Source organism: Lytechinus pictus, chromosome 2 (assembly GCF_037042905.1).
Source record: "Lytechinus pictus isolate F3 Inbred chromosome 2, Lp3.0, whole genome shotgun sequence".
In the NCBI taxonomy this organism is placed as follows: Eukaryota; Metazoa; Echinodermata; class Echinoidea; order Temnopleuroida; family Toxopneustidae; genus Lytechinus; species Lytechinus pictus.
In genome coordinates this window covers 9,953,070-9,980,130 of record NC_087246.1, presented here as the reverse complement: position 1 = coordinate 9,980,130, position 27,061 = coordinate 9,953,070, and the positions used below count along the sequence as shown (strand labels likewise).

Below are 27,061 nucleotides of genomic sequence, written 5' to 3'. Positions count from 1 at the left end.
GTGCAAAAGGGAAACTGAAAATAACCTGTTAACTCTTTGCCCGCCACGGACGACTCGCGGCACATACAGCGGACTGCCAACGACGACTCAAGTCACAGTTCGCACACAATGCATACGGAACGATTTAATTGTAATTGTGTGCACACACATACAATAGCGACACGTGTATTGCATTGTTTACGAATCTAGCTTTCGTGTTATAGCTTTCGCCGACGTTGTTTACATAGAGATTTTTCGCGTAAAATTGAGTTTTTTAAACTGCTTTAGGATATATTTCGATGAGCTTTCAATAGCTTGCACTGCTTTCCTTGTAATAAAAGAATGATACAAATTGCCACCTCCCTAAAACAATAAGGGGATCAAAGTATCAATAGACGGGAAGTCTCCCAGGACGGAAGTCTATTGAGAAGTAGCATGGGTCAATTTCAATAGAAGAGTTAAGTTCATTGTCACTGTCAGTTTACTCTTTTTGAATGCCCCATTTCAATCCTAAACTGCTTAGCTCATAATGACCATAAAGACATGGATTTGGTATGTAATGAAAGCTAAAGAACACATCTTTTCAATGGAATAACTTAGAAATTTAACCTTCATTAGGAAGTATTGAATATAAGAGGTAAAGTTAAAATTCTCAAAATCTATGATTCTATACATAGCAAAAATGATACCATTGGCAAGAGTATTCATTTCTCTAAAACTTTGCTACACAATTTTTTTCAATACGACAAACCAGTAAAAAGTTATTGCGAGTTGAATAAGACAGTGCACGCAAACCCCCTCTGAATGTGGCACCCCAAAATTAATGTGGCGCAGGGGGATAGTGTATGTGGCGGGCAAAGAGTTAAAAGGGCAATTCCACCCCAACAAAAAGATTATCTAAATGAAAAGAAAGAGCAAACAAATATAAAATAAGAACTTAGTGACCCAGGTTGATCCACTTGCAGGAATTTGCTGTCTCTTTTAGCATTTGATAATAATAATATAAGATATTTATAGATGGTAAAAACAAAAAGTACCATAGCGCGTAGAGTGTATGAATAATAATTTAAATAATCAAACTTTTGATTTTTATTATTACCCAAAAGATGAAATTATTTCAATTTTTATTAGTTTTTAGTGCCCAGTGTGCTTCTCTCTCAATAGGATGAATTATCTGCACCATTCATGGAAGATGACTCTTAGATTGCAATTCCAATAATCCCAGTTCACTGTGCACAGCATATTGCAAGAAAGGCGACACAACCTGAAAATATGCTGTACAATGTTGCTCAAAGTATTGTGATTAATGCTGTATGTAATCTAGCCTGCTGGCTGTATAGCAGGCAGCACAGATTGCATTATTAACGCTGGTATATAATTTCACCTATTTACTGTTTTTACTCTGGAATAGTAATTAAGGTTTCTTGTTGTCTCACACGCCTGTCACTTGACTGATCAAGAAATAATTGGACTGAAATGAAACGGGATCTAGGCCTCAACTGAAAAGTAGCTATGTACATTTGAAGTAAACTCTATTCCCACTTTTTTAAAACCTTGTGTGCCAGTCACAGTATTTATGGAAGCTTCCAAAATGTTGCTGGTAATGATAAATTGATGACCTGTCCTATATGTAGGTTTTTGTTTCATATTTCTGAAAATGAATGCAGATGCAGCCAAATTTGGAGATTGGTTTAAATAATAACTGCATTCTAGAAACGATATTAGGAACGATATTATGTTACTTTTTAAAATGAAATTTAAAATTTTGGACTTTGGTTTGTCACCCACCACACTCAATCGACATGTTTCTGGAGAATAAATCCATCTCTGCTAAATTTTGGATTAGAATTCAAATCTGGATGGATACAAATTCAAATTAAATCATTTTAGATTAAATTTCAAGGATTTAAATCTAAATTTAACATTCGTTCAGAATTTATTTTGAATTAGGCGTGCCTGAATATGTGAAACAGCTTGATATCTGTTATGAATTATTATCTACACACTGTAAAACACAATTAAGCAAAATGTATAATTTTTATATGAACTGGTGTATGAACTCTTAGTTGTTCCTTGCAAGTTTAAAGAGAGTTTAAAAAGTTTTTTTTTTCTATCAATTTAAAAGCAATGAATATTAGAAATCCAACTGTGTTGTTTAAATTTGTAGCATCTTGTTTCAAAATTAAACATAACCTTATTAGTTTACGTCGAAAACCAGGTTGTATAAAGAAAGGCTAATGATAATTAATCAATAACAGGAACTATATCATTCCTTATTGGGTGCCTGGAAAACCAGAATACCATGGTTACTATTTTCATATAAGAAATAATTCTTTAGTAATTATATCCCTTTTAAAAAGTGAAAGTTAAGCTTGAATTCCAAGTACTCTTCATAGATCAAAATAAACTTGTTTTATGCAGATGATTCTTTTTTCAACAGCAGAAATGATTATTATTATTTCCGGAAAGATATTAAATTGAAAATCTAGCCTTGCATAAATGGATTGCTGTAAGATATTTGTACTTTGCAATTTTAGAAATACACATTTGCCTCATTCATATTTATACCACCCTCTACATCGACAGCTGTAGTAGCTAATTGTTCTTATGAGTTATGACAGAAACAAACATGTCAAGTGATTGCATAAAGTGTGTTCTTTTTTAAATTTGGACTTTGCTCCAAGAAGCGAAAAACATCATTTGATTTTTAATATGATATTATTGCACATTATGATCAATGGAGTTTATCACAAGAATTGTCCCTATGACCAATGTGTTTCCAGGAAATAAATAAATTTATATGCACCCTCGTGACACACTTTTTAGATTCATATCAATCTATGAATTGTTTTACTGTTAGGGTTATACTTTTCATAATCAGCCTTCTGTGTATCATAAAATTAAATATATTTACTGTAATCTAAAAATTATGATAGAAAACTATGGCACTGTTAGAGCAACCTACAAGAGGGTAGAAAATATTGAAATATTGAAAAAAAATCAGCAAACCCAATAATCATGCATTAGTTGATATTATAAACCTCGTATATATCTGCATAGTTTCTTTATTTAAGATAATTCTACATAAGACAGGAAACAAATAAATGAACAGACCTTATAGATATTTCTGATTCATTATTTGTTTTGCAAAGGGAAGAAAACGAGAAAATATATTTAGTTTTATCATGGTTTTATTTTTCAAAGAAATTTATCGGTATCATACATGCCTAAGACAAAAGTGAAAATGAAAGCTGAGGTGAAATAAACGATTAATAATTACAATTTACATCCTTGTTTATATACACAAAACTAACACTGCTGATTCATTGTGGCTTTGTTGCCTTTGTAAAATCCATCATTTACATTGGTTTTTTAGATCAAGTATTATTTGCTTATGACTGCCTATGTACAAGGTTGTATTAAAGTAAAAAGCTACCCTGACATTTGATCAAAAGCAAACTATTGTGATTGGTTTGTTTTATTCTGTGACACAACCTGTGAGCTACTCTCCCATTGATTCCATAATTCTTTTATTTCCATTACAGATATAAAATAAGTTCTTTGCCTGTTTGAATATTACATTAGATGTATTATTTCATAGCAAAATGACAGCATATACTTCTGTGAAACGATATATTTATCATGAATAATAATACAAAATAATAATAATAATACTATTAATTATAATAATAACAATCTGTTCTTGCATCGTGCATAGCACATGATGTAACTATGAAAAGAAAGAGAAGTTTGATTTCAATGAAATTTTGTCCTCATGTTAGTAGTTTTAGTAAATCTACTTCTGGGACTGTTTCATGAAAGTTGTCAGCACTAGCAAGTTGTCTTTCTCCAACAGTTACCATAGTAACAGTCAGAGGCCAGTGCTTCTCAGCCAATCAAAAGCAAGGATTTCACTATAATAGTCAGCACTGACAATTTAGTCAGAGCTGACATCTTTCATGAAACACCCACCAGGACTCAGAATGGAATTTCCCTTTCCAAGTAGCTTTAGCTGAAGTAACCTTAGATTTGTGACTTCCTACATATTTTTCCACTTATTGTTACATGTACTGGCCTTCTTTGGCTTGGGTCCAAACAAAAGTTAAAAAAAAACATCCTTGATATTGTCAGTCAATGTACCATTAAAAAAATGACACAGGCCTTGTTACTTCCTGTACCAAATGTTTGGATGATATATGGACGGTCTGTGGGTACTTCTTAGTGTTGTATAGGTTATCCTTAGAACATGAAAATGAAAAAATGAAAATCCATATTTTATTGATCGAAATAGACATGAAATGAAATACTCCGAAAATTTGCTTTGCCCAATTAATGGTGGGCCCGGCAGCCACTGTGCAGCGCCAGATCGACGAGGCTCTTTCCCTTTAATCGTTGAACGCCAAACTGGGTAGCAGCAACTCCCATCTTTTAACGTCTCTTGGTCTGACGCAGCCGGGTTTTGAACCCCCGACCTCCCGGTTGTGAGGCGGACGCTCTACCAACTGAGCCAAATTAACAATGCTTTGGTCTATAAGAACTCTTGTGTATAAATTAGTATACTATATGTTCAAGCAACCGTTCAAAATTATTTTTTGTGCTAAATTGCAGAATTATTCGATTTCAAGTCCTCTACATCATAACTGTTTTAGTGGATGTATAAACTAGTAGGAAAGTAGAACAGTGATAAATGCTTTACCAACAGCAAGATCAGATGTCAACTTTTATCAGTCACTCTAATGGACAATACAAAAATATTTGACTTTTTTTTTTGGGGGGGGGGGTTGTATTTTGAACATGAGGTCATTTAACATGATCCTCTTCAGTTTACCTTTTCATTGCAATAAGTTTCCTATTACATGAAATGAACTTGAAAACTTACGATTATATAATTTTTGATAACCATATATTATTTTTAGGGTGTTGTGTGTCATCCATTGTCTTCAATTGTTAACTGGCTTAATCCAATTTAATTCATTTCAATAAGAAATACACATTTAAATAAAGATGTATATGATTAAAATATGTATACTTAAACTCTAAAAAATTCAAGAGGAAGAAATACAATACACACTTTTTCATTACCAACATCAAAATGCATGTGACATAAAATGGATGTTAAACAAATTATCAAAAATAGATGCAATTACATTAAAAAGTTGACCAGTGGATTTCTCTTCCTGAAAGGCTTAAGACCAGTATAATCAAGATAATTTGAGTGCAGCTATAAGAAGAACTTGATCTCTTCTTGGTGTGCACTTGATCTCATCTTTGAATTCATAAATAGGTTTCACAAATAATGCAACATCCCTGTTTTCGAAGGTATTTTTTTTGTTGCACTGCTGACTGCGGTACGTACAGCACTATGTTGTTACAATCAAATTAAACAACAAATTTTGTATGCTTTATTACTCCCTGTTACCATGGCAACACTCCACGCTATTTCCTCACTGCACTCTTAAAAAAAATAGTGCAAACTACTTCTTAACTTATGTACCTATTTCCATAAACATGGCCCAAACTTTTCTGACACTCCATTTTTCTATTCATCTTTGTACAGGCTGCATAGCATTTTATGTTTGGGCTTTTTTAAAAGTAATATTAATTACTTTCTAAATGTATCTTAGGAAAGGTGTACTCTAATTCCATTTCTATAATTGGTATTTTGGAGGTGAAAATGGTCTGTACGAGCACTGGCCTATGTGGTCGTGCTTACACACTCAAATGCATGCAATGGAGAAGGAAGCATGCACTTTGGCCATGAGCAGCTCTGGCGCTTCAATCAGAAAAAAGGCAACGGTTGTGGGGCTCATAGTATGAGCTTGCTAGCTGATAATAATAGCAGGGCCTGCTGGGAGAACAGTTTTCAGAGCTGAAGCGGCTTCCCTGGGTAAATAAACCTGTATTATTATTATTATTCCTTATTTGCTTCAGAAGACGAAAATGCTATGTATTGAAACAGAAATTGAAGTGTATAAATGGGGTCTTCTGGCCACCACATATACCCATTACACATAATAATTTCTATACAGAGACCCAAATACAAAATACAGCCCCCTCGTCAAATGAGAACTTGATAAGAAGTACACTTGCTGAGTGACTGAAAGAATTGCTTGTCATTATTTTAAGTTTATTATGTTGATATTTGTTCTACTTGAAACAGATGGACCTCTAAGTCGTCCATCGTTGATACTGTTGACTCTTTGTGACGAGAGGTTCAAAATCTTCTTTAATCCCATGGTTGGCATGGGAATGTCAGAATACTTGCATCGAAACATGCAACTGAAGATATTCTTGAAATGTGGATGCTTTGCTGCATAAAGAATTGGGCTTATACCTGTGTGGCTCACAAAAAGGACACCTAAGTAGGTTCCTCTCATATCATAGATTCCTGTGGGAAGGTGAATTGTGTAAGGCAAGACACAGATGAAGAAAGCCACAACAACCAGACAAAGATTCTTGGTGATATCAAGTTGTTTCTTGCTGATTTTTCTCCTCTTTGTTGATCTGTGTGATTTGATTGAACTGTTTTTGTAATTACTGACAGAACTTTCATCATCTACAAAATCAATTGCATCTTTGACACTGTTATTGTGGGTCATCTTTTGCATATGCTTTCGAACAAAACAGAAGATTGAGATGTAGGAGAAGATGATGATGACAGTAGAAAGGATGAATGCAAGGGCACCAATTCCTTGGAAGATGAGAGCAAGTTTGTGCTCAGAATTCCAGATGCAGACCCTAAACTTTTGCCGATAACCCAATCCACCCAAAAAGAATTGAGGCATGAGAAGGAAGAAGAATGGAAAGAGCCATGTCATGGCAATCATCCAGGCAACATTGTGATGGGTATAAACCTTCATGTAGAGCTTGCGAGGCTTGGTAATCAACATGTATCTATTCAGACTTATCAGAGCCAGGGTCATGGTGCCACTTGTGTGGATGATGATTGTCAGAGATGCAATGAAAGAACAGTACCAATCTGCAAGTGGCCATCTTCCTGATATCACAGAAACTACATGAAATGGTAGGATGGTGCAGGCTAAAAAATCACAGATGCTCAAGTTGACAATGAAGGTATTAGTGATGTCATGGAGTTTGCGAGACAAACCAACAGCAATGAATACCATGGCGTTTCCAGTCAATCCAAGGAAAGCAATTATTGAAAAGAGTGTCGACACAATGTAAACATTAAAGAGTCCATACTCATCGTATACTGAAATTTCTTGTTCTGTTACGTTTTCAGCTACTCGTAGTGTTTCCATTATGCTGATGTTTCTTTAACTGTACATCTGGTCCAATCAGTCACCTTTTCAATTAAACCTGCATATTGAGACAAACAAATGTTTTTAGTGTTTTTTTAATTTCCATTTTCCTTATTCTTTTCCTTAAGATTCTTAAGTTAACTTATGACCAGCCTCTTGTAACTGATATCATTGCACAGTTCTTTTTTGAAGGTACAATTTAAAAAAATGAAATTGTAGGTCTCACCTTGTTTCCGCAAGTGCTTTATTGAAGTTGAATCTGCATGCTGCTTGTAAGGGTTGCTACAGATTACTGGTAAGAATATTCACATGAACATCCTACATATACTGACTTTTCTGATAAACAAAAACCTTGACTTCCTGCCGTAACATAATCCCACAGGATTTGTTAGAAAAATAATTATTTCCTTGTATTTTCATGGTTTCATTATCGTTAAGCTTGCTTTTAATTTTGAGTTGTGTAGCATTGGTCTACATACAAAGGTGGTTGTTTTATTATGAAATCAATGTCACTTTACAGAATTTGTTTAATTTTAAGCTTCCGGTCAACATTTGTCTTTTTTTAAGGCATTATGTTTTGGGGTCATCTATCTGTCTTGTTTTAGATATTTTAATAATGGAAGAATTGGGGACCATTTCATGGAACGACTTCTTTGACTTTTTATCTGAAAGTTGCCATAGGAACAAAGCTTCTTAGCCGATAAAAAATCAAGGAAAATGCTCAGACCTAACAACTTGTCAAAATGTTGATGAAATGCTCTTCTGCTTGACATATAATTTTTTAAAACCTTGGTTTAAGGGTGCTTTTATACGCCACTTTTTTACCCTAAAATCATGATTCAAATAATGATTCTGCAGAATCACGATTGGGTTTAGTCAAAGGTGAAAATCACAAAGATGAAACATGGAAAAAGGGGCGTTTGGAAAGACGTTTCTGTAGAATCACTAATGAAAAAGGTCGTATAAATGCAATCGTGATTTGAATCATGATTCTATGACGTCACTGTGTCGGGCTACTTACGGTTTGACTCTTGCCAAGCTCAAGGCCTGCGCTATGCTCAGTGTATGTATGGCTGGTCAACCTGTAAAGTGAGACCAAAAAAATGTGTTGTGATTATCCTCCGTTAATTTTTTTTTGCAATTCATTTTCTGAATTAATTCAAACTCTGATTCATCAGCTTCCTATTGTTCATTCATTGATGTCTGTAAAACTAGTTACATATTTTTTTTTTCAAATTAAGTTTTCGTTGACGGTCTCACCTTATTTCTGCAATTGATATTTGAAATCTTCATATGTGTGCTGTTGGTCAGAAATCCTACAGATTACTGATTGTCATAGAATTGTAAGTGCTGAATTTACTAATAAACAGCTAGTGTCCCCAACTTTCTGATTTAACATATTCCCAGTTATTTGACAAATGATATTTCCTTGTGTTCATATTTTCATGATTTTCTTCTCACCTAAGTAATATAGAAAGTGCCGATTTAAAGATAAATACCAGTTGTGGTATCGATCTCAAAATGAGTTCAAACAGAATCGAATAAAATGACCACCCAAGTGTTGGTATGTATAAATGAAAAATATGTGCCAATTGTCTTTGGAACAAAATGTGTAATTGCTGAGGAATGAGCAAAATAAGCACGGAATTCCGTAAAATGTTGGGTAATTTTCAAGTAATATTAATACACTGTCCAAAATATACCTTTTTGTGGTAGTTATCAGAATTATTGTTTTTCAGCTAAGATTTCATGATTCCACATAGGTGAGTTGATTTCAGTGTTCCAGATCTAGATCTAAGATGGTGATTGTAACCTTGATTTTAAAAGCTCTCTCATGAAATAATAATATTGTTTGCTGCAATTACTTTATTTTACCTTTAAATAGTTGCATATTCAATGGTATACAAATAATGAATGTTTATGAGTGCAATGGACAGAATACTTACTTCTCTTCTTCTTCTTCCTCCTCCTCTTCTTTTCCTTCTTCCTCTTTTCATTTTTCATTTTTGTCTCCACCAGAGGTGAAGGCGAGACTTAGGGATCCAAATGTCGTCCGTCCGTCACAAACCTTATGACACATAACTCCAAAACCGTAAGTCACTTTTCGACCAAACTTGGATGGTAGATGGACTTGGGGGACCTGCATGTTAAGCTGCAGTTGGAGGTCATGTGGTAAGGTCAAAGGTAATTTTCAGGTCAACGTTAAAGTCTACATGCAAGACTCTCCTATGACACCTATTAAACTCCGCAACCGTAAATCACTTATCAACCAAACTTGGATGGTAGATGTACTTAGGGGACCTGCATGTTATGCTATAGTTGGAGGTCACACGGTAAGGTCAAAGGTCATTTTCAGGTCAACGGTAAAGTTTTCATGCAAGTCTCTCTTATGACTTCTAACTCCGCAACCGCAAGTCACTTTTCACCCAAACTTGGATTGTAGATGTAGTTAGGAGACCTGCATGACATGCTGCAGTCGCAGGTCACATGGTAAGGTCAAAGGGAATTTTCAGGTCAACATTAAAATTTACGTGCAAGACTTTCTTATGACACATAACTCTGCAACCTTAAGTCACTTTTGGACAAAGCTTGGGTTGTAAGGTGTAGTTAGGAGACCTGCATGTCATGCTGCAGTCGGAGGTCACATGGTAAGGTCAAAGGTCATTTTCAGATCAACGTTAAAGTTTACATGCAAGAGTCTCTTATGACAAGTGTTATTCCATCCCAGTCATTTCACAGTTTCGATACAATTCTGTTGCATGCCCTCGCAAATCACAATATTTCTGGCTATTTTCATAAGTGGGCGAGACACAAAATCGCTTATGACTTTTTTTTTTTCTTCTTCTTCCCCCCTTCTTCCTCTTCATCCTCTCCTTCTCCTTCTTTTACTTCTTCCTCTCCTTCTTCTTCTCCTCATTTTTCTTCTTCTCCTCCTCCTTCTGCATCTTCTTTATCTTCCCTTGTTATTCTTCTAGCTCCTCACACTTTTCCTTCCTCCTTTATTTGGAAATTTGCGCACTCTGATGTAATTTGCGACAGCTAGTGAACAGACCGAGACAGGTTTGAGGTAGGTTTGCATTTACATCTACGAATCGGTGGACCGGGGCCTGCTTGAGACTACCTCTTGAGGTGGTCTTAGGTAGGTTTGCTTAAAGATGGCCAGAGGTTGGTTTGGGATGTTTACATCTGATTTCTTTTCTACCCGAGGCAAGCCCCAGGCCACCAATTTTCTAGATGTAACAGGGGTCTATGTTAGCATTGAGAAAGGTAAATTCAATTTGTTGCACCCCCTGCACCAAACAGCTTCCACTCAAGTTAATTACTTTTCTGTCATGCACTCACCAGTTCTATTAATCTTTGTTCATCCATTCAACTCCTCACCCCTGTGTACACTCTTATTAAAATCAAAACAATGAAATTTAACAAAGTACACAAAAATTGTTCATATTAAGGAAGGAATATATTTGTAAATTCTCAAACAAGTAATAGCATGACTTAACTTCAAATTGTGATTACTGACAAAATATCAGATAAATACGATTGCTCATAAAGTACCAATCACCAAAAGACATTTTATATGTACTATTTTGTTTTGAATTACAGGTTTCATGTCCTGAATATTATATTTAAACTACACTCTAAATGCAAAAGAGCTAATTTCTTTTTGAATCACAATCCTCTCAGAGTGAGACAAGGGACCAGTCATTTTGGAGTGTTTTTTATCTTTTGAGAGTGGATTACAGCTTCTTCTGGAGTGAAAATATCTAAAAATATGCATAGTGCACTCCAGAAGAATCTTTAATGCTTTCTCGAAAGATGCAAATCCCACTCCAAAACGACTTGTCCCTTGTCTTACCCTGAGAGGAGTGTGATTACGGACCAGATTAGCTCTTGCATTTAGAGAGCATAAACTTCAATTATGAATTGATAATACACTCTCGAATAATAAATGCTACTTAGCTGCTTCGACTACTTCTCTCCTACCAATCACATAACGGATCAGTGCCCACCTATTGTTCCCGCGTTCGTGCGTACGGTCCTGGGGATTGGTATAAATTGACTACCGTATCAGATAATTTTCGTCACTTGATAAAGAGTTGCAGCGGCACTCGAAAGCTCGTGAACTTGTAAGCTAGTGAACACTTTTTGCGAGAGTGATCACGAATTTCCTAGAAAGCTAGTGAACACTTTTTGCGAGAGTGATCACGAATTTCCTTGTTGACCATAGTAGATTGCGAGACAAATGAATACCCTCTAGCAATTACTTCTCTCCTATTTTTTTTTTTAATATGGGCACCAACTAAACATACCCTCTGAAAAGATTGAGACTAGACTTTATACAAGATAGACAATGGAATGTCAGTGAGGGCTAAATAGGACCTTAATAATGTCAGAGGGTTTTGACAAATTTTTTCACTTTTGAACAGGTAGATTTTTTTTACAGACACAATGTAGAAGGTTTATTTGTAAAGTTCTTTGTTAAATGAGTAAGTATTGCACTTCCATCATTTAATCTACTCAACTATCTTTAAGTGCAAACCTTTTTTATCACAGAACATTTTGCCAAGATCAGAAATATAACAGGTACTTTGCAAGTGTGAAAGAAAGTCCATGCTGAAATTCGCTGCAAGTTTATTAGTTCTTCTCAATGTTTAAAGATATTTAGCAGGAATTTCCACAGGATTTTTGCATCACTGGAATCAAATTATAAGAAACGTGGCAACTTTATACATATTTATCAATGAAACAGTAAATAAATTGTCACACAACTACATGTAAAACTAACTAAATCACTCAATTTAGGGACTGGACATAAGTTTTTCCTTAAGCTTTGTCTTAAAGTAATTCAAAGATGGTGCATTTCTGATGTCTTTAGATAAATTGTACTACATTTTCGAACCTATAAAACAAATACTATGTTGATAAGAACACGTCCTGTGTCTTGGCAAATTTATTAATGAAGAGGAGCATGTATTGTATTTTTTAAATTCTGGTTTGTATCAAACAACTGAGAAAAATAAACAGGCATAAGCTGGTTAATACACTGATAAATAAAATACATTGCTAGAAGGTAATAATATTTTTTTTTATTTAGCAGCTTAAGCTCTGAGTATAGTGTAACAACTTTTGATCTTGGGCTTGCTCCAGCTACGATTCGAACTATTCTATTTTGTTTTGTAACCAGTTTCTCTAATGTCTATATTAGAGCTATCTATTAGTCAGGGGCAGTTGTACTTTGAATAAGTGTAGATAGAAAATCCATAATTCACTTGGTGGATCCAGATTATACATATGTATATATTATAAGGCTGTGATAGCATGTTGCTAGTTTACATTAGGTCTTTGATCAGGCAATGTGTGGTTGACTATTGAATGATGAATGTCTGTTGTACATTGATTGCTATTCAGAAGTCTTGTAAATATTGACTACTGACTTCTTTGTCATTCTTATTACTTGGTAGTACCAGCTAGTTTTTGAAGGTTTTAAATACTTTATAATTTGGTATTTGGTAGAAGATCAATAGATATAGGTGTATAGTTCATGACTGTGCTCAGTGAGGCAACTGTAAGCCCCTTCAAACAGTTATATCAGGTTTTTCCTATTGCTATCTCAGGCAAATCTTCCATCAGTGCTGCTGTTAACTGTTGCCAATGATGTAACATTCAAAGTTTTCCTCAGTCCCACTGAAGGTGCTGGAATATCGGAGTATTTGCATCGAAACATGCAATGGAAGATGATCTTGAAATGTGGATGCTTCGCTGCATAAATAATGGGATTTATGCAAGCATGGGAGTTCAGTAAGATTCCCAAGTAGGTACCCCGCATATCATATATTTTTGTTGGAAGGTGAATTGAGTAAGGCAAGGTGCAGATGAAGAATGTGACAACTACTACACAGAGGTTCTTAGTGATCTCAATTTGTTTGTTACTAATTGTTTTCTTCTTTATAGCTGATCTATATGATTTGATTCTATTCCCTTCTTTATTATTAAGAGTACTCTCAATGGTGTTTACTGATGTTGTTATGTCATTGCTCTCTTCTTTGTTGGCCATCATGCGCATATGTCGTCGGACGAAGCAGAAGATGGATACGTAGGAGAAGATAATGATGACAGTAGAAAGGATAAATGCAAGGGCACCAATCCCCTGAAATATCTGAGCAAGTTTGTGCTCAGAGTTCCAGATGCAGACCCTGAACTTTTGGCGGTAACCCATTCCACCCAGAAAGAATTGAGGCATGAGAAGGAAGAAGAATGGAAAGAGCCATGTCAAGGCAATCATCCAGGCAACCTTGTGATGGGTATACACCTTCATGTAGAGCTTGCGAGGCTTGGTAATCAATATGTATCTATTGAGACTTATCAAAGTCAGGTTCAATATGCTAGCAGTGGGGAAGATGATGGTAAGAGATGCTATGACATAACAGAACCAATCTGCAAGAGGCCATCCATCCTCTGATATCACAGCAGCCGCTTGGAAGGGCAGGAGAACACATGTTAAAAAGTCACAAATGCTCAGGTTGACAATAAAAGCATTGGTTATGTTATGGAGTTTGCAAGATAACCCCACAGCAACAAAGATCATGGCGTTTCCTGTAAGTCCTACAATGGCAATCACTGAAAATAGTGTTGAAACAATAATAACATTGAAGTATCCGTATTCCTCATAAATTGAAAGGACCCGCTGCGTTCCATTTTCAGACATGTTTTCCATCAGTTCATAGGATTCTAGTCCTGGTGTTATCTCCATATCTGCCTATATTATTCAGTTTCCGTTGTAACTGTAGATAAGATAAAAAGTAGCATTTAGATTATTATTTCCCTAATCTGGGTAGAATTCAAAATAGAATATAATAATTCTTAGATCAGTGGATATGAGAGCACCTTGGGTCAGAATATCTAAGTATTTTGAGATAAGCCAAGGATATTCAGATATAAGCTCCTTCATCCATCTCCTTTGACATTTTAGAGTGCCCTGTTTCTTTAAACTAGAGCAATGTAGGCCCCTAACCCTTTGAAAATAGGTCCACATGCCGAAGACGATTCTTTATTTAGAATGTTCCTACCTTGTTCCTTTGATCAAGGCACAGAGACATTACACACAATATGTCAATGATTGCAGTGCTCTTGGCTGCCTTGCTGCCTGTAAGTACTGAAATGAACAAGCCTCTGCATTGTCCGAAATATGATACAGAATATTCATCAAATTAATACCAAGGAATGCAAAAGATGGCTTACCTGTTTGTCTTCTAAAGATATGTTGTCTTGAAACCTTAGTGTTGCTTCAGTTTACATGTAACTTGAAGAGTATACTGTTTAGTTGCGATGGAACAAAAATTGACTACATTGAATGATTCTGGATTAAGACTGTGTCATAAAGACTAGGATAGGAGGAACTTGCTGATCAATTGCATGTTTCACCCATCCTGCGACTTCCATCTGCTGACTTGCAGAGGCGCAACCACTTTTATACCATCAGATTTTTTACGTAGAAACTTGATCTTGAGGCATGAAGTGACAAAGGGATTATGTATACAATTGAATTTCAATAATAAAGGATGTAACAGGAAATGTAATATTACTTTTGCCATAGCTGATCTTTTAGGGATTGTAAAGTATCACCTAACTACCACCAGCATTTACAACAACATCCTCCACCTCTGTCCCACCCGTTTCTTGACCTCGGTCTGAAGATAACGCGACAGCCCAGCACAGCAGGGGGTCACACACGATGGATTGCAACGTGTCTAAGAGCCTGCTATGGAGTTCCGTGTATACACGCGGTGAATGCATCGTGTGCGCAGCGCTTTAAGGGCAGTCCCTGCATGCAAAGCATAACCTAATTTTTATTCGCTTATTTTCCTTATTTCGAGGTCGATTTTCTTCGTTCGAAATTGAAAAAGGACTAATATTGGATGTCTGAATACAATATGCCTTTGAAAACGTGATTAAATATCGAAGACAATAATTTAATTCCGAAGTTCCTTCTTCAGGCAGAGAAGTCTTACGTAATAGCACAGCTGTTGTTTATCATTTCGTCCTTGGCTTTACTGGCCAGTGGAGGTGAAATTGAGACAACGGGGATTACCTGGCCAAGATGGGTTTATCGGGGCTTGGAAATGTTCAAATGAGAAATGAGAGTTTCAAACGAAAAATGGGGTCTATTACCGCAGTTGGCGACCCCAACAGCGGTGAAACCCCAAACGGTGTATTTTCGTAATGCATATTAAGTAACTAATATGAAGTTTGTCAATGCAATGAAAATGAGTAAAATATGGTTCTATTTACTCAATTATCCACAAAAATGGAGGGGCTTTTTATCTAAAATGGTATATACTACACTGTTAGAAAATTTATCCTTAAAATAAAAGAAGTTTCTGCAGCTGAGTCTCTAGAACACCTGTAATCTTACCAGATTGCGTAATCTTACAGGAAATTGGTATTTGGTGTATGGAATCTTACAAATTTCCTTGAATAAAACAGCCTTTTCCCCTTTTTAAACAGACCTGTTCTGTTAAATTGCAGAAAAATTCCTGTTTTATGAATTTACAGAATGATTTTGTTATTGCTTTCTGCAAAATCTTATTTTTTTTCTGTAAAATCACAGTTTTTTTAACAGTGTATGTAAATTTTTGCACATTGTAGGCAATTAATGTACAAATCTTCAGGTACTTTAGCAAACCTATTTAAATTGAACAGTAAGATATAAGAATACTTTACCACAAGCAAATATTTTCACTGTATTTATATTCTTTATTCTATTATCTGCAATAACTTTCATTTTATTGATATTTACAAAAAATGTCCATAATGCTGGGTAAAAGTTCATTTCATTTGAATAGGAAAATGTGATATTTGATTTTAGATGTGTCATTAATACTTGATTCCTGAGAGTTTAAAAAAATAATATGTATCTAAGACAATGTTTGTGAACAAGACTTGGTAAATATATGTGACCAGGCACCACAAAACTCACAAAAAATCACAAGGAATGAAATTCTAGTTTAATAGCCCTTCTGAAAGAGGAGATTTTAAGCTTTATAATGATAAATAACTCATTGACAAAGATTGATCATAACCCCCTCAAGTAAGAGGAGAATGTTCACTACCATGGAACACTCCTTTTCAGAAAAGGGGGATTAAAAACTAGTCTATTGAAGAACACTTACTCTTCCGCTACTAGTATTGTGTATTGTAGATAAAAGGAAGATCAATAGAAGGAATTATCAGATTGCCCCCAAAGTTCACACACTAATTAGGTGCATCCTGTCCATTAGTTTGAATTTATATTAGAACTTATCCTGTTTTAAATTTATAGAAGTTTAAAGAGAGATGAATATTCTGGTTTTCTTGAAAACAAAACATGATTAAATTTAGCAAAAAAAAGATAAAAATAGGTATAGTGAAAACACTAAAAATTAAGGTTTGATTGGTACACCCAAATTTTTACAGTAAATAGGGGAGAGTATACTCTTTCAGAAAACACCAAAATCTGATATTAGAACATTCAGACCAAACTACTCTTAATTGGCTCCAATTGGAAACCACACAGTGCGACTTTTTGTTGGTTTTATGGTGCTGGGTCACATATGACATTGATTATCCAAATGAAATTGTAAATTATAACAAAGGAAATACATGTATACATGTCATCTCAGAAAAGCAAATGCTTTTTATCAAAGCAAAGCAAATTCAAGAAAACACAGAAATAATGCCTTCTCTTTTTCATTTCCTTAATATCAAACTGCATGCATTATATACACTATCAAAAGGCCACATATGCAAAAAGATGCAAGGTACAGATCTTGCAAACCTGATTTTCTAATTGATACCAAGAGCACTTTCAAAAACTCAATATTACAGTCCGACTATTAGCTGCTTACTGACTCACAAAATGACTGCTTATGTAGACTGACTAATCTGTAGATGACTGAGTTAGTCTGACCATTTACTATGACCAAGTCACTGACAAGCGATGTCACAGGATATATCTGCAGAATATTAGGTAGTTGGTTTTAGAAAACCATTAAATTGCCAATAGTTCCATTATCGTTTCATGTCCATAGACTTTAGACATGAAACTTATTTTCAAATTAGTTACATCAAGATGCAAGAAGCTAGGGGATTTGTCACATCACATCTACCACTCATATCTGACTAATCTGCAGATGACTGACTTAGTCTGACCACTTGCTATTACAAACTCACAAGTAATGTCACTTGATTCATCTCCAGAATATTAGACAGTTGGTATAAACCCATTAATAGATCAGTAGTTTCAATATCATTTCATATCCATAGACTTAAGACATGAAACTTATTTATTTTAGTTACATCATGATGCAAGAAGCTAGGGAATTTGTCACATCACATCTGCTACTCAGGCAAATCTACCATCAGTGCTGCTGTATGCTGATGCTGAATTTGCAGTTCTCATAAGTTTCTTCAGTCCCATTGTGGGCATGGGAATATCTGAATAATTGCATCTGAACATGCAGCTGAAGATAATCTTGAAATGTGGATGCTTCACTGCATAAAGAATAGGATTTATGCAAGCATTGGCCATGAATAACAGTGCAAAGTATGTGCCTCTCATATCGTAGATTCCTGTGGGAAGGTGGATGGTGTAAGGCAAGATACAGATGAAGAAAGCCACAACTACTACACAGAGGTTCTTCGTGATATCAATTTGTTTCTTACTGATTGTTTTCTTCTTGTTTGTTCTTTGTGATTTGATTGTTTTGACAACTGTGTTATCATTAAGAGCGCTCTCCTCTTCAACAATTTCTACTGATCCTTCGCAGCCATCTTCTTTGTTGGCCATCATGCGCATGTGTCGTCGGACAAAGAGGAAGATGGAGACATAGGAGAAAATGATTAGAATAGTGGAGACGATGAAAGCAAGGGCGCCAATTCCCTGGAATATGAGAGCAAACTTGTGGCGCGAGTCCCAGATGCAGATCCGGAACAGGTCTTGGTAACCCAATCCACCAAGAAAGAACTGTGGCACAAGTAGAAAGAAGAATGGGAAGAGCCATGTAAAGACAATCATCCAGGCAACCTTGTGATGGGTATACACCTTCATGTAGAACTGCCGAGGCTTGGTGATCAAGATGTATCTATTAAGACTTATCAGGGTGAGGTTCAAGATACCAGCCGTTTGAGTGATGATAGACAAAGATGCAATAAATGAACAGAACCAATCTGCAAGAGGCCATCCATCCTCTGATATCACAGCAACAGCATGGAAGGGCAGGATAGCACAAGATATAAAATCACAGATACCAAGGTTAACGATGAAAGCATTGGTGATGTTATGTAGTTTGCGAGATAATCCAACAGCTATGAAGACCATGGTATTTCCTGTAAGTCCTACAAAAGCAATCACAGAAAATAGTGTTGCCACAATAATAACGTTGAAGTATCCATACAGCTCATATACTGAAATAACTTTCTGTGTGCCATTTTCAGCGATGTTGTCCATCAGGAGGCTGTAATTGAGTCCTGGTGTTGTCTCCATATTTGCAGATATTTCTGTAGCTATGCAGGTTGTGCGCAGAGTCAGCTTGTTGCAGTATCTGTAGAATGAGACAAATAGAAAGTACCTTTAGTTACTATTCTTATTTTGTTGAATTTAATCTACAAGCATTTGCACTAGAAGGATCATAGATGCAACTACTGTAAACAAACACGTCGTGGTAGCCCCTCCAACATCTGCAATAGGGCTAAGATAAAATAGCTGACCAGTACTCAGGTACAATATACATTTACTATATCACCGCAGTGTTTCAGATTTATTTGAGCTCACTCTAATTTACTCTTTATTTTGTTAGGAAATAATCAGGAAGCACAATAACCCATTGATTTCCTGTGGCTGTTTTCTAATGGCTCCTCCGGATATTCACTGGAACAAAGGCAAAATTCATATCAAAATGTACAAATATGTAGCGTGCTTAAAGAACAGCACCTACATGATATCAGCTATGATGTGATGTTTGGATGCTGGCACAATATAGCGATAAACAAATCCTTGAAATTTGTTGAGATGTGTTATTGGAATCGTTGACAGGGTGCCGGTTAGTAACGTTATTTGTAATTAAAATGTGAAATCCATGTGGAAGTGTGATTCATATTTACGCAGCCTTTTGCCCCGAAATGGCTCTGTTTCTTTGTGTTAAGCAACTTGAAGTTCTAGGTAATTCTTGATAACAAATACTCCTCATTGTGCAAGTCACATATATCACTGGAATTCAAATAGGGTAATAGGTCAAAACATTAATTATACAGATAAAGTCTTTAAAGTAATGGAAACTGATTAAGGGTGATACAATCAGTTTTTCCTGTAATTGTCTTTATCACTTCCTGATGAACAGATGATGATACAGGAACCAGGATAACACTATGAGTGGTCATGACGACATGCATATAACTGTTTTCACAGAATGCGTTTTGCTCTGAATTATACTCTTATTTGTTTAGATATAAATATTCTCGGCCCGGAGTGTCCCTTTTATTTTTGATTATGTGTGCAGTCAGTAGACATAGGTTGTCTTTTGATCACATGAATGTCCATGAAATGGCTTCGAGTGCCTGTTTGAAGGGTGCATGGTTCCACTGCATGTGGCAATTTTTGTTTCATGCAGTGGATCTGTGTGTTCAGTGCCATGCTGTGGGTGCTCATTGCATGCAAACAGGGTATATTCATAATTAATATTTTTGGGTAATTTATATTTACATATGTATTTTTGATGTATTTATTATTTGTGACTGATAAGTGATATATACTTTTTTCCTATGCGCTTTTCTATCATTAAGAGTCTGCCAATAATTTTTGTGTTTTTTGATGACATGACAATAAAAATACTTGAACTGAATTGAATATATGGGTGAAGGCGGGGTAAGTTGAGCGTAGGGGCAAGTTGAGCCACCAGCCCCAGGCTAATAATGAATGAGTCAGACAATGTGGTGGTGTCATGTATTGATGACCCATTGCATAACCCCTAACACCACATTGTTTTCAACTTTGAAACAAAAAGTACCCTTTTAGAGGGAAAATAAAAATTTCAGCCAAAAAAGTAAAAAAGGTGTGAAATAGATAAGTGCTTTTTACACATACGTCTTTCAATATAATAAAGACATAAGAACAATATTGTTAGTCCAGGTATGGATTCTCATTCTAGTTATAGTCTTTGACATGATGAATGCATAAGAAATGAGTGGATGTGAAATTATTGCATTAAGTTTGGACTGGGGTAATTCTTATGGTAATGTATTTAAAAAAACTTAAAAAGCCATCGATATGCAGGCAGAAGGACAAATTTACATGACTGTTCTTTTCCTTTTAGAGGATGTTCGTATTTATATAGAGAATTAGCAAGTGAAAAGACTTTGAATTAAAAAATTGACATGCTGGTTCTTCCCCCATACATTTTGTACATAGTTTTTTGTGGCTCAACTTACCCCAGAAAGTGGCACAACTTATCTCTTTTTTTTAAGTTGACAGTGACTTTCAGTGTGGGGGTAGAAAGTTATACATCTATACAGGTGAAAAATATTTCAGAAGAATTGAATTTTAAGGCAAGGTACTTATTTCTACAAGATTATTAATCATATAAATTCTAACATGCAAAAATTAAAAAGTGTCACAACTTACCCCGCCTTCCCCTATGCCTATTCAGACCAACTTGAAGTTTGGAAATACCAGGTATTCTCTGGGAAATTTACCCTGATCTACCCTGTTTAAGAAATAACAGGTATTTTGTTTTTGTCTTTGTGAATACTTATGACATTCTTGAAAGACATTACACCTCAATATTAAGTATTTATCAATTTTATTGAGAATTTTCCAGAGTTTTTGTAAGATTGCAGGTATCGTTTCATGTTGAAAGTAATTAATGAGACCTTTCTCAATCCAGGGAGTAGTTGGGTGTGGGAGGCGTAGGGCTATTGAGATAGTGATTTTGAATTGCACTCTTCGCCTGCTAATAAGACTATACTGCGCATGCTCTTAACTTTAAGAATTTACCTTGAAAGGGTCTCCTTCTTATCTTAAAAAATGGTTAATATGTTTGATAATTATTTGATATTTTGAGGCCTGAATAAGTTCTTGTAAACAGTATTGTGGTGATTGAGTCCGTCTGAATATGCCTTATTGTCAAGAGAAGAGAAGCACATGTGGTGGGATCAAGTATTTCCTACCTCCCTCATTCATCCTTTGCCCTAGTATACAATACATTGAACTTTGTGACAATCTGTAAAACTTGTTCATGTGATTCACTTCCATGTGAATTAATGTGAATTTGTTTTCATTTTCTTCTCTTTCCTTTTCTTTTATGATGATTCTCCCCTACCCCCTCTTTTCCCCTCCCTCTCTCTCCTCCATCTTTCTCCTCTTTCTTTTTCCTTATCCGCTTCTGTCTGTCTGTCTCTACCATTTCTTGCTGCTTCATCTAAGTGCACTCAATAGTTCCCAAAGAGTACTTATTTCTGTATTGAAATTCACCATTTAAGAAAACACAGGAAAATATTTGAATATTGATGATTCGTCTTCTTGAAGTTAAATAAAAATGTTTCAATGGTGCAAATATATCTACCACCACCAACTAGTACCACTATCAATTAGACTCTTGCTCTTGCTCGTTAAATTAGAATAGGGTATACAATTTTGTTTTGGTTGCTTTGGTTATCAGCTTGCAAACTTCTTTAGCATAGAATATCAAAAGTTAAATCATTCAGTGCTGGAATATACTTAAGAACTTGTAATGGTTATTTTGATGTCTAGGGTGCATTTTTGCAATTTTTGAATCCAGAAACAGAAATAAATAACTTCTTGATAGACAAAATTTGAACAATATTTTTCGTGCAGGATATTCTACAGATTGACCTTTTTTTTATACAAATAAATGTTGATTTTGCATTCCAATTGTTTTATGGAAGCCTGTGAGTATAGCTTCATTATGAACATAGATTAAATATCTGTTATATAAAAATGATTGGTTACATTTTGGATTGAAAAATAATCTCATTCTAATACCTAAAAATTGCATGAACACATGAGTTGTACATCTTTTAAAACGTAATATTTGAATGTCTCATACTTTAATATCCAGAGTTGAAATCTGAAGGCCCTGTCACATTGTTCCATGCAAGTCTTGTGAGTAACTACTTTTGCTATCTGCAGGACATCTGCCCAATGACTGTAAAGACTTATCGGTCGCTGAGTAGCCCGGGGGGGGGGGGCACTCAGTATATAATGCATAGTGGGTATGTGCCGCGGAGGGGACCCCCATTTTAACACTCAAATTTCCGTTTCAAGGCATAGCATTTTTGTCTTATTGAGAAAAAGAACAAAGAAAGCTGCTCCAAAGCATAGCATTTTCTTCTTATCGAGAAAAAAGAAAGAAATCCGCTCCAAATCTTCGCATATTTTCCGTTGCGCGGTTCCGGCCACATTGATCTGCTACAATGAGCCACAATTTTGGTGAAAAGTGGCCGCAGAGCGCTGTCCGACCATCGCCTCTGCGCTAGCGCACCCGGCGCCTGTGCCGCCAGGCTAGCTGCGTGCACGTTCCATAGGGATGCATACTCACTCACACGCAGGCAACCCGTTCCAAGGACCCCCGTTTTCACAAACATTGTAGTTCCGAGGACCCTCCTTTTTACAAAAAGCCCGCTCCAAGGCCCCCGTTTTTTGTCTCGCCCGTGGCACATACCTACTACTTTTTTGGTCGAGTGCCCCCCCCCCCCCCCCCGGGCCGAGCAGTGCCCTGTTGATAACCCATTACTCAAGCCAAATCTGGGTCAATTTGGTGAAACTTTTCTGTTTGGCATCGGAGCACTGATCGGCTGACCACCCACCAATTTCCAGGGGGCTCCCGCCGGCCTATTTTTAATAATCGCCCGGCTGATCTTGAATTCGCCGCAAGATCATTGACCGATCTCTGAGCAGTCAGCAGCCGTCTTTCATCCGACAAGTTCTATTTTTTACCTAATTCGTTCGATGACTGCATCGAGTACATGGGCACCCGGACAGCAACCATACTTCGCCCTAAAACAAAAGTAGGGGGCACAGTCTGGCGCGTGTGGCAATAAAATGCTTTACATAAGTCCCAAGCAAGCAAGGAAAAATTCACCTTTTCATGAGAATCTAACTAAATTTGAGATTTTGAGACTTTGATGTGATATTCAGAAAAATATCTTACACTTTACCTTTGCTTTATTTTCTTTCCTCCTTTCTTTTTAGTTTGGATGTAGAACTTTTGGGGCCATGGTCCATATGCTTCCATATGACACTGCTATGCGGGTGGTATTCTCTTGATATGAAAGCCAGTTTAAACCATACCGATGGCTGCTATTTCTAATCAAATCGTGTGTATATACAGTGCATCCCACAAAAAAATGAACCCAAGATCTAGCGAGGATTTATCATAAATTAATCACAAATTAGACAAATGACCTATCATTGTTAAGCTTAGAATCTCCTTATTCATCTGAAATTACTTGGATTATTTTTCATTCACGCATGAGTGAGCAAAAACAATTTGAAGAGGGGATACCAAAATGTCACTTGGCGGACTGTATCTGGGTTTCAAAAAGAACACCACATTTTAAAAAAGTTCAATATCTGCTCTTTAATTTGATACCTCAATTACAGAAAATATTTTTTTTTAAATAACAAAGTTCTGGTTATTTTAGAAATTTGGCCCAATACCGCATGTCTGGCCCCCTAAAAAATGTTGACACATTACACCACAGAATATCAATGATTATTATCAAAACAAGGATAATATCCATCAATTCACTTTACAAGTTTATATACATCTTGCTACACGATTTTGATGATGCGTTTTTCCTCATAATAAACTTTATTATTTTATCCACAAATCACTTCCTAGGGAATTTTAATGTTTCTTTCACTATATCTAAATCACCTTGGATGATAGCTTGTCCCTGTCTTCTTTCCCATCTTTACTCCCATCAGGTATTAAGCAGGACTTACCTGTGCAATAAATCAGTGACGCACAGCGAATGCTCATATTGTTCAAGGGTTAAAACAGTTAATCAACTCCCTGTTGATACTAAAGATTCCTTACCTTGTATGTTTTCAATTGAAATAATAACCTGAAATGTTGACAATGTTTGAACTGCTACATATATCCTCAAAATGTACCCCTTTTCATTACGCGATCATGTATTCAGTCACTGTTTCTTTTCGCTGAACTGTGTCTTCCATATTAATTCAGGAAATAATATAATGTTGCCAATATAAAATGTTCCAATCCTTGGCAAAAAAACTTGTATCTTACATTCATGAGAGAAGGTTGCTCCAATTTAGCTGGATTCATTTATTGATTGATTCACAGAAAGTTGTAACTGAATGGAAGTCCATCAAATTATGGTGCAACAGCCTCTAATCAATAAAGTTTTGACATCCGTATTCTCCCCTGTACCTGCTATTTCCACCTACTGCTTTGCAACAATACAAACGCTCATGCTGATGTACCATCAAATTTTGTAATGAGAAACTCGATCTCCCTCTCTCCAGCTCAACTACCCTCTCTCTTCACCTTCCTCCCTCACCCACCTCTCTCTCTCTTTCTCTGTCTCTCTCTTGCTCTTTCTTTCTCTTCCTTACGCTTACTATCCCCTGCCCCCTCTCTATCCCTCCTAGGCTTTTCTCTATTTACTCTCCAATTTCTTTTAAAGGGGAAGTTCACCCTGAAGAAAAGTTTGTTGTAAAAATAGTAAAACAATAATAATGAAAAGATATTGGTGGAGGTTTGAGGAAAATCCATTAAAGATTAATGAAGTTATTAGAATTTTAAGTTTGGATTTACGTCATTATAAACGAGCAGCTGCCCACATGTTATGTAATATAAAATGCATATTTCCAATTTTTAGTGGTTCGTGATGACTTATTTTTGTTTTCTATTTAGGAATGGGTGTAAAATGATTTGTCTAAGTGGGCACATGGTGGTCTAGTGGTTCTGACTCTCGCCTTTCAAACAGAGGGTCGTGGCTTCAAATCCTAGCTGTGGCATGTTTTCCTTCAGCAAGAAATTTATCCACACTGTGCTGCACTCAACCCAGGTGAGGTAGATGGGTACCGGCAGGAAATAATTCCTCAAAAAGCTGTGTGCACCTGAATTGGTAGCCTAGCTTAGCCAGGTAATAATAATAGCAGGGCCTGCTGGGAGAACAGTTTTCGGAACTGAAGTGGCTACCTTGGGAAAATATGCCGTTATTATTATTATCTATTGATATACTGAAGGTATATTAAAAAATATTTTCAATTTTCTGAGAGAATGACATTTCATTGATTTATTTATTATTTAATATTTAGAAAAGCTGCTCGCATATGATGCCACAAATAAAATAACTGAAATTCTAATTACTGTTTAATACTTTGATGGATTTTTTTCAAACCTTCATCAATATTTTTATTATTTTTCCTGCTATTTTTACAAGAAACTTTTGTCAGGGTGAACTTTTCCTTTAATTGCACTCTTGGCCTGCTGTCAGACCAACGCATTTAATATATATTTATTTGCACCACACTTCTACAGATTTCAAAACAATATGATATTTGGTCTGATAATCGAATCTTGGAATATAATTGGACCATCTGTCATTGATTTTTTTGCTTCCCTGACAGTTTCTGCGAAATGAATGTAGTTTCACTGAATCATTCTTGACCATCGGTACGACCGATGACAAGGGTTTATCTGAATTCATACAGGAACTTCAGGAAGAGATACACTTCCTCTTTTCATTCTTTTTTGTCTCTGTCATGGAGGCTGTTCTCACTACGTTCCTAAAACTAGTTTACTGGGAACCGGTTCAGAAAGCCAGTTTGGAAGATCGCTTTGCTAGCGTTCTCACTTGATCACACGAAAGTGGTTTTCAAAATCACTTCACGTAAAGCGCTCTTGTTGCTATGGAAACGCTCTCAGTGGGGTGACACGTTTCGCGCGAAATTCGAAACCGCAGCATAGGCATTCTACACCTGTCGTGTGGAGTAGCGCGCTCAAAATGTGCGAAGATCGCTTCCCGAAGAACGGTTGTGTCCGCACTTACGCTAAAACCACTTTTCCGATGCGAAGCGATCTTGAAAACTACATCGCGAGGTGGTCTTCCAAACTGGTTTGGAAGAGCGCTTCCAAGAGCGCTTCGACCGTTCTCACTTAGCGTTAAACTAGTTTCCACTAAACTAGTTTCCACTAAACTAGTTTAAGGAACTGAGTGAGAACAGCCTCATGGAGCCTGTTCAGACCGGCAGAGATAGCGCGATCTAGCGCGCGCTAGATCGCGCTATCTCTGCGGTGTGGAAGGTACAACGTCGTTTCGGTCCGCCCAACAGCAAGCCACGGCGAGCCAAAACGGCGTGCCACTGGAGCACCTCTTGGGGGTGGTCCACGAGAGATAGCGCGGTCTAGCGCGCGCTAGATCGCGCTATCTCTGCCGGTGTGAACCCGAGCTACGATAGCACGCCGGAAGTCATCTACACGCGGGGAATTTTATACTCATTCTATTTTGGTGCGATCTGAATCTGAATCGGTACAACTCAACACTCCTAATTTTATGGAGTAAAACGCGTCGGAACATCGTGAAAATAGAAATATAGTAAGTAATGCGTCATGGCAACAGGACCTCTCAAAAAAGGGGGTGCTACGATAGACCGCGCTATCTCACTGCGGTGTGAATCCGGCGAATGCCAATGGGCGGACCGTGGATCGCGCTACGATAGCGCGATCCACGGTCCGCCCACGGTCCCCCCTTGCGGTGTGAACAGCCTCATGGATACCTCCATAATATTGCAG

At 36.5% G+C, this 27,061-nt stretch overlaps 3 protein-coding genes across 7 annotated transcripts; all 3 read right to left on the bottom strand.

Moving 5' to 3' along the window:
- Nucleotides 1–3,197: 3,197 nt before the first annotated feature.
- LOC129275796 (histamine H2 receptor-like) lies at nt 3,198–8,317 on the bottom strand. 2 transcript variants are annotated; one of them, XM_064095748.1, is made up of 2 exons: nt 8,263–8,317; nt 3,198–7,299 (listed from the first exon to the last, which is right to left on the bottom strand). In XM_064095748.1, exon 2 carries the CDS (start codon nt 7,239–7,241, stop codon nt 6,096–6,098), a length of 1,146 nt encoding a protein of 381 aa, XP_063951818.1. In that variant the 5' UTR covers nt 7,242–7,299; nt 8,263–8,317; the 3' UTR covers nt 3,198–6,095. The 2 variants fall into 2 exon arrangements, with proteins under 2 accessions (XP_063951818.1, XP_054768258.2); XM_054912283.2 differs by lacking the exon at nt 8,263–8,317 and adding an exon at nt 7,468–7,526.
- A 2,373-nt stretch (nt 8,318–10,690) lies between these two features.
- LOC129275805 (5-hydroxytryptamine receptor 1F-like) lies at nt 10,691–14,569 on the bottom strand. The gene is made up of 2 exons (XM_064109124.1): nt 14,481–14,569; nt 10,691–14,023 (listed from the first exon to the last, which is right to left on the bottom strand). Exon 2 carries the CDS (start codon nt 13,990–13,992, stop codon nt 12,853–12,855), a length of 1,140 nt encoding a protein of 379 aa, XP_063965194.1. The 5' UTR covers nt 13,993–14,023; nt 14,481–14,569; the 3' UTR covers nt 10,691–12,852.
- A 623-nt stretch (nt 14,570–15,192) lies between these two features.
- On the bottom strand, nt 15,193–24,762 carry LOC129275827 (5-hydroxytryptamine receptor 1F-like). Of its 4 annotated transcripts, none has more exons than XM_064109096.1 (2): nt 24,335–24,760; nt 15,193–18,820 (listed from the first exon to the last, which is right to left on the bottom strand). In XM_064109096.1, exon 2 carries the CDS (start codon nt 18,760–18,762, stop codon nt 17,623–17,625), a length of 1,140 nt encoding a protein of 379 aa, XP_063965166.1. In that variant the 5' UTR covers nt 18,763–18,820; nt 24,335–24,760; the 3' UTR covers nt 15,193–17,622. The 4 variants fall into 4 exon arrangements, with proteins under 4 accessions (XP_063965166.1, XP_054768284.1, XP_063965178.1 ...); XM_054912309.2 differs by having other exon boundaries at nt 15,979–18,820; nt 24,241–24,762; XM_064109108.1 differs by having other exon boundaries at nt 15,979–18,820; nt 24,548–24,760.
- Nucleotides 24,763–27,061: the final 2,299 nt, after the last annotated feature.